This window comes from Urocitellus parryii, chromosome 3 (assembly GCF_045843805.1).
Source record: "Urocitellus parryii isolate mUroPar1 chromosome 3, mUroPar1.hap1, whole genome shotgun sequence".
In the NCBI taxonomy this organism is placed as follows: domain Eukaryota; kingdom Metazoa; phylum Chordata; class Mammalia; order Rodentia; family Sciuridae; genus Urocitellus; species Urocitellus parryii.
This window is the reverse complement of record NC_135533.1, coordinates 76,818,713-76,831,017: the sequence shown is the minus strand read 5'-3', so window position 1 is coordinate 76,831,017 and position 12,305 is coordinate 76,818,713. Positions and strand designations below refer to the sequence as shown.

At 32.0% G+C, this 12,305-nt stretch overlaps 1 protein-coding gene across 4 annotated transcripts in view; it reads left to right on the top strand.

The window, feature by feature from the left end:
• The window catches only part of Snx13 (sorting nexin 13), a 146,223-nt gene that overhangs the window by 51,366 nt on the left and 82,552 nt on the right, over positions 1 to 12,305 (top strand). For 3 of the 4 annotated variants that reach the window (XM_026408873.2, XM_026408866.2, XM_077795981.1), the window contains exons 3-5: positions 685 to 787; positions 3,913 to 4,002; positions 5,107 to 5,228. In XM_026408873.2, the coding sequence (XP_026264658.2) occupies positions 685 to 787; positions 3,913 to 4,002; positions 5,107 to 5,228 (315 nt within the window). Of the gene's footprint in view, positions 1 to 684; positions 788 to 3,912; positions 4,003 to 5,106; positions 5,229 to 12,305 lie in introns of those variants that run through there. The other variant, XM_077795980.1, reaches the window with a different exon arrangement.

Sequence of the window (12,305 nt, the reverse complement as noted above, 5' to 3'; positions counted from 1 at the left end):
TCAATTATTGTAAGGTTAGCAATCATTATCAGATTAAAGTTAATTTTCTTCCTTTATGGATTTCCAAGGCTTTGTCTTATTGGTAAATTTTAAATATAGGAAATAGTGATGACATTTAGTCAATACTAAATAGTGAACTAGTATTTATTTTACTGTGATCTTTTAATTATTTTAAAAATAATTAATCTTCTGAGGATAAATTGATATTATCATAATTCTAGACTTGTTTCAAAACAAGTCATAATCTGGATCATTTTTTTCTGTATAGCACTCGTTTCTGTAGGCATTGTCAAGTTATAAATATTAGTATGTCACCTTAATTAGCACTCTAGAATTGGGTCATGCAGCCATTGATTTAGATGTCATTTGTCTTTATCCTTGTTATTAGATTCCATATTTAACAAGGACTGATTTTTTCCAATTTTGAAAATGTCTGAGATTCTTTGTGATGTATGTTTAATTAAAATTTTGAAAGGAATTGTGTATTTAATATGTGATTCACAAATTGTTTATTGCTGTTTTAAATTTTGTTCAAAACAAAATTGTCATTTTTTGGGTAAATTTACAGAAGGCATTTTTGATGAATAATAAAGCTATAACATCTGAAGTATATACTTGAATAGTAGATGTGTTAATTTATAGAAGTAGTTTTTTTTAATTCTTTAATTATTTTTTTTCCTCTAGGGGTTTAGTGGTTACCCTTCTGTTTGGAAAAACAAACTCAGAAAAGTACCTAGAGCAGTGTGAACACTCATTTCTTCCTCCAACATCAACTGGGGTTCCTAAGGTAAATGGTCTAAAGGAATGTGAAAAATCTCAAAAAGTCCAATTTTTTGCAGTGATCATCTCTATGGCTTGGGAGATTTTCTTCTTATTCACTAATGCTTAGGAAATTTATGGGAGACTTTCTGATCATACTTAGAAAAGTATATTTTGAAAATTCACATTGGAAACTTTCTTAATGTTAGATGTCAAGTGGGAATGAAAATTTAAGGAAAAGATATAAATTGGTTAGTTTAATTTGAATGTTTTCCTGCTATATTAACATTGAGTGTCAAAGAATCATCCATATGGTTTGTAAGAATGTTAATGAATATTATGTTTTGAATACAATACATTAAATGGAAATCAGAGGGAAAGATTTGCATTTTTTTCTTTAATTACATTGAAAAATATAGCTTACAATTAAGTTACGCAATATCTGTAGTTTTAATAATTCAGCCCTAATTTTTATTATCTTGAGTAGTGCTCCTTTTCTATTTAAAATAAAAGTAGGATTTTAAAAATAAAATTGAAGTTGGGTACTATGGGTAGATTTAAGATTTGCAGTGATTTTAGTTCTTATTGTGGGGTGGGATGGTTTCGTCTCATAGGAAGAGATACAAATGACTGTGAATCAGTGCCCCAGTAACATAACTTTACAGTCCATTATATGCTAACATGTAGGAGATGCAGAGGTAAGTAATGTGTAATATTATTACTGAAATATAAGAATTTCATTAAATCCTACTGACTTTCATATTGACAAGCTAATCTTATAACTTTTTTTATAATCTGAATCATTTCTCATTTTCTTTAGAATTTGTTAACATGTATTCTTTGTTTGCTTACAAGTCTGAGTAAATGCATCTTTTCTTGGAACATTTCTTAACTATCCAGTTTACATTCATTTAAGTGGCATATAACAGAGGATAGGAAATATTTTAGGAATTTAGATCCTAAATAGTAATAAATCATAGTTAAGACAGGTTGTACCTTTATAATTCATTTTCTACTAAATGGTATGAAAATATTTTTGATTTTCCATTTCTAAAATATGGTTTTTAAGTACATTTTATGGAAAAATATTAGTGGTTTCATATTTTGACTTAAGGTATGAATCTATGTACTTATGCATCACTTAACAACAGGGATATGTTCTGAGAAATGCATTGCTCTGTGATTTTGTCATTGTGTAAACATTGTAGAGTACACACCTAGATAATATAGCCTACTACATACTTAGGCCGTGTGGTCTGTCCTGGTGCTTCTAGGCAGCAAACCTGTATAGTATGTTACCACACCAAATACTGTGGTCATTGTATCACTGTGGTGTTTTGTGTCTAAATATGTCTGCACAGAAAAAGTAAGTAAGATTATGGGGAAAAAAAGATAAAAAATGGTACATACACCATTTGCTGGATAAGTTAGGGAGTGAATGGTGAGTGAATGTGAAGGCTTAGAACATTATTGTACACTACTGTAGATATTAACAAACACTACACTCTTAGGCTACACTAGATTTATAAAAATTTTTTTCAATAATAAAGTACTGTATCTTTTTTTTAATATTTATTTTTTAGTTGTAGTTGGACACAATACCTTTGTTTTATTTCTTTATTTTTATGTAGTGCTGAGGATCAAACCCAGGGCCTCGCACATGCAAGGTGAGCGCTCTGCCACTGAGCCACAACCCCAGCCCAACTGTAACTTTTTTACTTAATAAACTTTATAAATTTTTAAAACTTTTTGACTCTTTTGTAATAACAGCATAAAACACAAACTCGTAAAAGACACAGTCATCCTCATTAGTCTAGGCCTAAACAGAGATAGGATTGTCACTGTCATTGTCTTACACCTCTACATCCTGTCCCACTAGAAGGTTTTCAGGATTAGCAACACATGGAGCTGTGATCTCCTATGATGACAATGCTTTCTTCTGGAATGCCTTCTGAGAGATCTTCCTGAGTCTCTTCTTGAGGAGGTTTCACTTTTTACAGCAATATGTCCATGGTGACTTCTTGGTGTGTGTATGTGTCACTCTGTGTTTATAATTTTTTATCATAGATTTTCTCATAAGCAGATAATACACTGTGAATATTCCTTTCTATGAATATATTGGGGTCCATGTTTTCAGATTTTTAAAAGGAGCTTGTTGAGGGGTATGTGTGTGTGTTTGCAAAAGTTGCAAAAAGCCTTTACTGTGGATTTTCTGAGTTTTCTTTTTCTGTTGCTGCTTTTTTAGTTGTGCGTTGTTCAGTAGGAAATACAAAATTTTCAGCTCCATTATAATCTTGTAAGACCAGCATTGTATATTTGGTTTATCATAACTGAAACATTTTGTGGTGTATTTGTGCTTTGACTTACATTTTTAATTTAGTCTCCCATTACCCTTTACCTTATTCCCAGGCTGCTTTTATTTCTGAAAGCTAAGGAGAAGTAGAGAAATACATTTTCTTTAGTTGCTTAAAATTATCCTTAAATAAAATCAATTTCAAAACACATTCATTTGGCAGCTGGTGTACTATTGGGGGTTTTGAAAGGGGAGGTAGAACTGGTAGAACTGTCCAATAAAGACGGTTATTAACTTGACTCCCTGAAACAATAACTTTATAGTTTTAAAGTCTCATTAGAATATCGCAAGGATATACCTGTACATTTTCAATTTTCCCACATTCTAAATAGTGTTTTCTTTTCTTTTCTTTTTCTTTTTTTTTTTTGCCGGGGATGGGCGTGTAACCGGGTGTTGAACTTAGGGGCACTCAACCACTGAACCACATCCCCAGGCCTATTTTGTATTTTATTTAGAGACAGGGTCTCATTGAGTTATTTAATATCACGCTTTTGCTGAGGCTTTCTTTGAACTCACTATTTTCATATCTCAGCCTCCCTAGCTGCTGGAATTACAGATGTGCATCACAGTGCCCAGCTAAATAGTGTTTTCTAATTTAATTAAATTTTTGAAGCTAATAAGAGATTTTTTTCTGTGTGCCTAGTTTTGTTATCTTGAGAAAAGTGTTTGATTTATATTAGAGTCTCAAGAAATAATTTATTGAATCGAAGATGAAGAAGGGAAATGACAATGAGTATTCAATTTGAAGCCAACTGGAGAGATTTTAAATCACTCAATAAAATATTATGGTTTCCTTTAAGTGCTTAGAAGAAATGAAACGGGAAGCCAGGACTATTAAGATTGATAGAAGATTGACGGGTGCCAATATAATTGATGAACCTCTCCAGCAAGTGAGTTTCAGTATGTGGTATTTGAATTCCATATATTATATACTAGGTGTATTTCTTTTGAAAATACTAAGGTATACCTTTTTGCTATTGAAATAATGTTAAAAGTTTATGATAATGCTATCCTTGACATTTGTATGTAAAGATATTGCTTGATTTACTAAGCACCTATTATGAGGTGATTTTTTGATTGAATTTTCATTTAGAGAAAAAATTTTGTTAACATTAGATATTTCTGATATTTTTTAATCTGAAAGGTATTACTTTTCCTGATGAAGAAGCTTACTGGGTTTGGTAAATGAGATATTTTTTTTCTGTTTTATTTTTAAAAAGTGTAAATACCTGGTTAGGCTGAAAATGTTCAAAAATTAGAGTTAGGTAAAAAATTATTTACCCCAAAATATTTTTTGTTGATGTTTTTGATTATATATTCAGTATAAATAATGTGTACTTTAAATTTTTAACATTTATTTGTAAATGAACCCATATTTTATCTAACTTGCAAAAATTATACATTGAATTGTATTATTTGCTATTTATGGGCTAAGGTGGTTGGCTATATCAAATGTATTATTTTAGAACTAAGTTTAATCCTGTATCTTTTTTTTAAAATTATACCTGCAGTGGATTTCATGATATAATCTTAGAGAAACATTTTTTGAACATTATTTTACATCTCATTTTATCAAACTGATTAAATCTCTTTGTTGTATTATAGCATTGAAAAATCTGTTTTTTCCACGAACTCTTGTCTACCGAAATTTGCACAAGTTTGGCTATAGATAATGTTTTAAGTTTTTGAAACATTGGGACAGTAGATGAGTTGAAATACCATAATAACTTTAAAATTCATGAAATGTTTTTTAGCATGTTGATTTTTTTTTCATAATGAAGGCAGGTACTTATTACCACAATTTATGATACAGAGAATAGATATAAATTGGTAGGTAACTATTTTAATTTTTAATTTGTCATTGCTATTTTTAAAATTCTAAAATACTGTATTTTTCCGAATATTTTCTTATAGGTTATCTAGTTTTCTTTGGAGGATTTTAGACAGTGTTGATCCTAAAAGTTTATTTTTTTCCCTAATATTTTTTTTTACAGGTTATCCAGTTTTCCTTGAGGGATTATGTCCAGTATTGGTATTACACACTAAGTGATGATGAGTCTTTTCTTCTTGAAATTAGGCAGACTCTTCAGAATGCTCTCATTCAGTTTGCTACTAGGTAAGGTCACTGCATTTTATTTATGCTGAAAAATTTATATATATTGTTTGTTCCAGTAGGGAAAATACCTTTTAAATTGGGGCGGGTATTTTAATTAAAAGGTAAGTAAAACAGATTATTATTTTGCAGTAACTCCCAGATTATAGAACTGGAACCTATAAGATTTTTTTTTTTAGGGGGTGGGAGTGGGGGTGGATGGGAATATTGGAGATTGACCTCAGAGGCACTCAAACACTGAGCCACATCCCCAGTTCTATTTTGTATTTTATTTAGACATGGGATCTCAGTGAGTAACTTGGCGCCTTGCTTTTTGCTGAGGCTGGCTTTGAACTTGTGATTCTCTTGCCTCACCCTCCGGAGTCACTGGGATTACAGGTGTGCGCCACCATGCACAGCAACCTTTAAACTGCCCTAGACTTGAGGATTTATAGAAAGTTTGTCTTGATTAAGCTGTGCTTTCCATCTCTTTGCCAGTTTTTTTTTGCATACATAGTCTTCTCCATAGGTTGCATTTTAGATCTTTTACCATTTATTGAAATTACCTTCTCTCTCCTCTTCCATAGATGCTCTTATTTTATCTGAGTGTTATGGAAAAAATTAGTTTTGTTATAACTGCTATACCTCACTGTAGTTTCAGTATAACTGTTCTTTAACAGGATATTGCTAGCAGAAGTCCTTTTAAAACTTCTCTTGTTAGAAACCCATTTGTGTACTGCTTCCATATGGCAAAAGTATTATACTTAAACTACTTGCTTTTTTAGTGGCAAAGTGCCATTTCATATATATTAAAGTTAATAATGATTTTTATTTTTATTTTTTAAGGCTTTTTAATTGGTAGCATTATATGAAAGGGAAAATGCTTCAGAATTATTTTGTTTTGAAAGGATTTTATGTTTGAATGAGTTTGAAGACTTTTTTATTATTAAAAGATTTTACTACCCAATACACAGATTGATTTTCCTACTGTATTTTTGAGGTATACTCTTTAAAAGGTAAAAATCGTATTCTCTAGCCAACCCCTTTTCCTCTATACTTAGGTTTTTATAATACAATCTTGTGATTCTGATAGTGCTTAAGAATAGAACTTTGTCTGATAGCTTTCACTGTTTTCTGATCTATGTGCACAAGTATTTTTCAGCTTATGCTGCCCAGTCAGAACTTTCCTCTATAACTGTGTTGACTGACCCTAAAGCTTTAGATTGGGGTAGGCAGGTAGAGGGATGGAATAGAATATATTTCTCAATCTGAGCTTATTGGGGAGCCTTGCATAAGACTTTTGGTTTGAACAATCATCTTAATTATAAAGAGAGTTTTGTACCACTTCCTCATGATTCATAGCAAGTGTTTTTAGACTACCAGAATTATAGATGCAGACTCACTATGGAACATGGAAAACATAATTGGTGTAATCAAAGAAGATCAGAAATCAGATTTTGTCTCGTTTCATTTGCATAATGTTGAATTTTAAATTTCTTCAGAGAACTCTTCTTTATTAATTGTTTTCTATAGTAACACTGTCCTATTTTTTTTCAAAACACTAGAAATAATAAGAGTTCCTTATTCATGTATTTGACTCCTTAAGAGTATATTAAAATGTCAGAAATTTTAGACCTGGAAAGAGATTTGAACTAGTAATTTGAAGACTTGGGTTTGTTTTCTGACTTTATCACTTAACTGTATTTTAAACTCTTTAAACTTTAGTTTTTCTTATATAAAATACGTATAATAATACATGCCCTGTTCTGTGTTCCTCACGGGATTATTGTCAGAATCCAATTTATCTATTCTTTCCATTAATATTTTGAGCCTACTTTGTACCAGCCAGGTGCTAGTGATACTGTGTTGAATAAAACAAAGTTACTGCTCAGTGGAATGAATTGAACATAACACATGTGAAAGTGTTGCAAAAATTGTGAAGGAATTCAGAAATTTAAGTTATTTTGCAATCTAATAACCAAAATTTCAAAAGTAGAGAAGCTGAGGTCCAGAAAAGTTAAGTTTATTGTTACATGGTGCATTAGAGTTGGAATTGAAATAAGATTGTTCTTTACAGCTGGTGTTCCTTCTCTCATTTTCTATCATATATATTATGATCCAGATTGTTCATCTGTTTCCTGTTTTTTTTTCCCCTGTCAGTTCTATGATTTCCCTGTTTTTCATCCCATAGGCACTTTTTTTCTTCTCACTTCGTGTCTTAAGCCCCCTACCTTATTTTCTATAACATTCTAACATTTCTATACTATCATGTGTAATATTTAGGTGATTATCTGGAAAGCCAGGTTATTTCCATTTTGGATTAATCTGAATTTATGTATTTGCTTGGCCATTGGTCTTAAGTTTTTGGCAAACTATAAAAGCTGATAATAACTACTTTAAAGACTTTATTGAGCCTAAAAATCAATATCATGTAAATCCCTTAGCATACAACAAGACTTAATAAGTATTGTTGGTTTCTTCTTTTTCTCTGAATGACTTTCCTATGTAGGATTTTTCTATTACTGCAAATATACCAATTTACCAGAAGCTCCATGACTGTTTCCTATGGCAATATTAAGAAAATTAGGTTTGTTTACAAAATCTTTCACATCCTTCTCTAATCCTTGTTCTGTGCTTGTATACTGTATGCACTGTGGAGCATGACAGGAGGATGTTGTCACCCTTATATTCAACTTACAATTGACTTCTTCAATCAATTGATCCAACTTACAGTGTTGTATAGGGCTTTAAATCGGGGGTCTACAAATCTGAAAATGTGCACAAAACAATGTTGTTTTTTTTTCTCCTCAAGGAGTACTTGCATAGGTTCGATTTTTTAATTTTTTTTAGAATTTATTTTATAATACTGGTGATTGAACTAGTACACTGTACCTGAACTATAAACCAGCCTTTTCTGTTTTTTGAGATAGGGTCTCACTAAATTGCCGAGGCTGGCCTCAAACTTGCAATCCTTCTATCTCAGTCTCACAAGACACTGGGATTATAGGTGTATGCTACCACACCAAGCTAGATTTGGTTTTTTAAATGATCCAGTGAATCTAGAAGAGATTTAGAATCACCAAATTTGTTTATATTTATTCATCAATTTTGAGAAATAAACAATGTCAACATAAAACTAAGTAATAAATTTTGAGTAGAAATGGGAAATAAAGGTTATACTGTTAGTCTGAAGTCTTGGATTTGAACTTTAGCTCTGTTACTTATTAAGCTCTGTGACCTGAAATGGGAGAAACACATACATTCCTTAACTCTGATGATAATAACCCATATCTCCTTGTAGAGTTGTTGTTAGGATTAAATGACATCATTTGTGAAAGAATACTTCGTAATGATAACACCTTATATCAGCATTATTACCTGTTATTTCAATAATTGTTTGGGGAAGGAAACTTTCTCTGAGTTTCTTTGGATTTCTCTTTTCTGGGAAATTTGGAATCACAGACTGAAACTCTTTGGTTGAGATGAATCCTTGATAATATATATATGTATTTTTTTATTTCCCCTTCAAATGAGATATTATGACAGGACAGGAAGCTCTGAGCTATTTGTCAGAATATTTGTATTAAAATTCCATATCTACCATTAAGTTAGTGTACCTAGATGAAAATTTCTCAAAATCACTGTAAGACAGTAACATTAGTAATTGTAGCAAACTCAGAGTTGTTGAGGGACAAATGAGATGATGTGGGATCATATCATAAACTGATAAATGACGTTTTGAACAATTTATGCCTCAGTCAATTGATCCATAATGACTACTCAATGAATAGTAATATTGCTATTATTGTTATTATTTACTAAATATCTAGGTTATAAAGACAGATCATATGACCTTATCTTAGCTTTTTTAATGTGGAAAGGGACTGGCAGAGAAGACAAAATTAAAGCACATGAAATGAAGAGGAAATAAAATACTTATGTATGTTATAATGAAAACTATTTGTCATGTAGAGATAGAGTGAACTAGAGAAACTGATGAAGGAGACCTCATTTGGGTTGAGGCTAAATATAGCCTTAAAGCATAGATACATTAAGATAGAAATGAAGGACATGCTATGAAATAAAAATAATACAAGCACAGTTTTAAGAGGATTAAAAAAAAAAAAGATGATGTAGTAGAAACCATAAGGAGATTCAAGTGAATAAGGAATCTTGTTTTTACTCTTCAGAGTGAAATACAATTATAAAATCTCTGCATTGCTGCTCCCTTTAACCCCAAGTTTAGCAAAAAGAAGATAGATTCTGATTCTACTGTTTCTTTGTGAAGGGTTTTCCCATGGGTGTAAGGAACACATTTGTGTTATTTAAGATTTACTCTTTCTCTTACTACCTTATGCTGTAGCAATAATGAAAATAAGTGGTGTATTCCTAGAATTGTCTAAAAGGCAAACACTACTTAAATAGTGTATTTTACAATTAAGTTTTATACTTCTTTTGCCATTTCATGTTCTCTGTCATTTAAAAAACTTATATTAAAATGGACATTACTCCAAAAGATAGTTCTTATCATATTGGTTACAGTAGACCAAAAACAATTAGAAGCCATCTAATTATTTAAAAGAAGGGGAAATAACTTGATTTTTATATCTATAGAATAGATGAGGGGATAATTATGTATTCATATAATTCACAAACCATTCACTTTACCCACTGAAATCTGTCTTTTAATATATTCACAGAGTTGTGCAATATTTGTCATTTTTAACCTCACAAATCAATTGAAGAATATTTTAATGACCTCACAAAAAAACCTTACATATCCAATATCATTCACTTCTGTATCTCCCCAGGTTCTGGCTCTGGGAAACTACTTTGGTTTTCATCTCTGAATTTGTCTATTTTGGGCATTTTATATGAATAAAATAATGTGGTCTTTTGTGAGTGGTTCATTTCAGCATTTTAGCATCATGTTTTTGAGGTTCATCCATTGCCGCAGTCTGGCTGGGCACAATTCAGGAGCCACTTGTCAAAAGAAACTAACTATTTTTAGAACTACACATGCCAAACAAAACAGCTCCTCAGGGAAAAAACCCTCAGAGCCCAACTGCTACCACCGGCTTCCCACAAGCCTCTCACCCCCACACCAACCTCTCCACCTCCCACAATCCTCCTGCTCTTGAGGCCATTTGGCTGTTTCACGTGGGCAGAGCCAAAGAAGTCCCCCAATGAGCAGCTTCATGGTCTGAAAGGACAGGGAAACAGCCCAATGAGCATCACCGCAGAGGAGCCAATCAGCTAGATGTTTCTGGGGCCGCTGTGAGCCAATCATCAGCTGGCAGTCTGAAGGGCGGGGAAACAGCCCAATGAACATCACTGCAGAGGAGCCAATCAGCTAGATGTTGCTGGGGCCGCTGTGAGCCAATCATCAGCCGGCAGCTGGAAGTTTGCTGGGGCCCCTTTGGCTGTGGCTCTCAACAATCCATGTTACAACATTAATACTTATTCTTTTTTTTTAATCCTTGAATAATCCTCCATTGTACAGGTAGACCATACTTTGTTCATTTGTTTATTAGTTGATAGACGTATGGATTGTTTCTGGAATACTGTGAATAATGCTGCTGTGAGCATTGGTGTACAAATTCTTGTGTGGACATATGTTTTTATTTCTTTTAGGTATATACCTAGAGGTGTAACTTATGTATTATAGTGTTTAATTTTTTTAAGAAATGCAAGCTGTTTCAGAGTTGCAGCATGTTATTAACATTTTCACTTATCAATGTGTAAGGTTTTAGTTTCTCCATATTCTTGTCAGCATGTGGTATTGTCTGTCTGTCTGTCTCTCTTTTTTTTTTAATTATTAGAGCCATCTTTGTGGGGTGAAGTAGTATTTCATTATAGTTTTGATTTGTATTTCTCTGATAGCTAGTGATATTGAAGATCCGTTTATATACTTATTGGCCATTTGTATATCTTTAGAGAAGTTTCTTCTCAACTCCTTTTTCCATTTTTAACTTGGGTTAACTTGTCACTTTGTTACTGAGTATATTACTGTCTTTTTTTAACTACAGGCTTATTGGACAGTCATTTGCATTTTGTCAGTAGCAGCTTTTGTGCTGTAATATTGTAGTAGACTAGGTGTGGACAGATGATTTGGCCTGCAAAATTTGTGGACAGATGATTTGGCCTAAAATTTTTATTTGTCTTGTTAAGAAAAAGTTTATCAAGTCCAAGAATAGACAGTTTTGGGCCATTAAAACATTTAAGAATTGGGAATGTCACTTGGTGGTACAGTGCTTGCTTGGCATGAACAAGGCCCAATGTTTGATCCTTAGCACCACAAAAATAAATAAGTAAAGAAATAAATAGATAGATATGTAAAAACACTTAAGAAATGTATTGTTAAATTTATAGGAAATATACTGGATTGAAAATCATATGAAGTAGTATCTATATTTAAGAAATGAAAAGGAAGTACACTAAAATATTAATATTAATAGTGATGTTTGGATTGTGGGTTTATGGCTGAGTTTAGCTAATTCAGGAAATATGATAAGGAATTACATTTTATAAAATTTATTACTTTTTAGCCAGAGATAGGTAAAAACATCAGCAATACAGATAGTTTAAGATGCCTTTTAAAAAATTTATTGCCTCTTTCTCTTTTATTTGTGTTCTTGTGAACATAAGAATTGTTCTTTCAACTATTCTTAAGACGTTTTGTGTTGGCAGTCACAATCTGCTTTGTGTTGGCAGTCACTGTCTGTTTTGTGTAGGCAGCCACTGTCTATTTTGGGGGAAGTGATTTTGAAACTAATGCTTAATATCTTGCTTTGTATATGACAGAATAGTGAATATTCAAAAATCCTTATGGAATTCCCATTTGTGACTTCCATATTAATTTTTGGTAGAATTTTATATACATGTTGGTTGGATCTGAATGTTTCATTTGTTAGGGAAATCTTACTAAAATTCTTGTTTATTAAAATGACTAACATCATGAGTTTAATTTTTTAGTACTTTAATATTATACCATAGAAGAATGCATCCTTAGTCCAAGATTACTTTTTTCTCTATTCCAGAGGCTTGGTTAAGACTTCCAGCTTTTGTTCTTTGTGCTCAACCCTTGAAAAGGTGACTGTG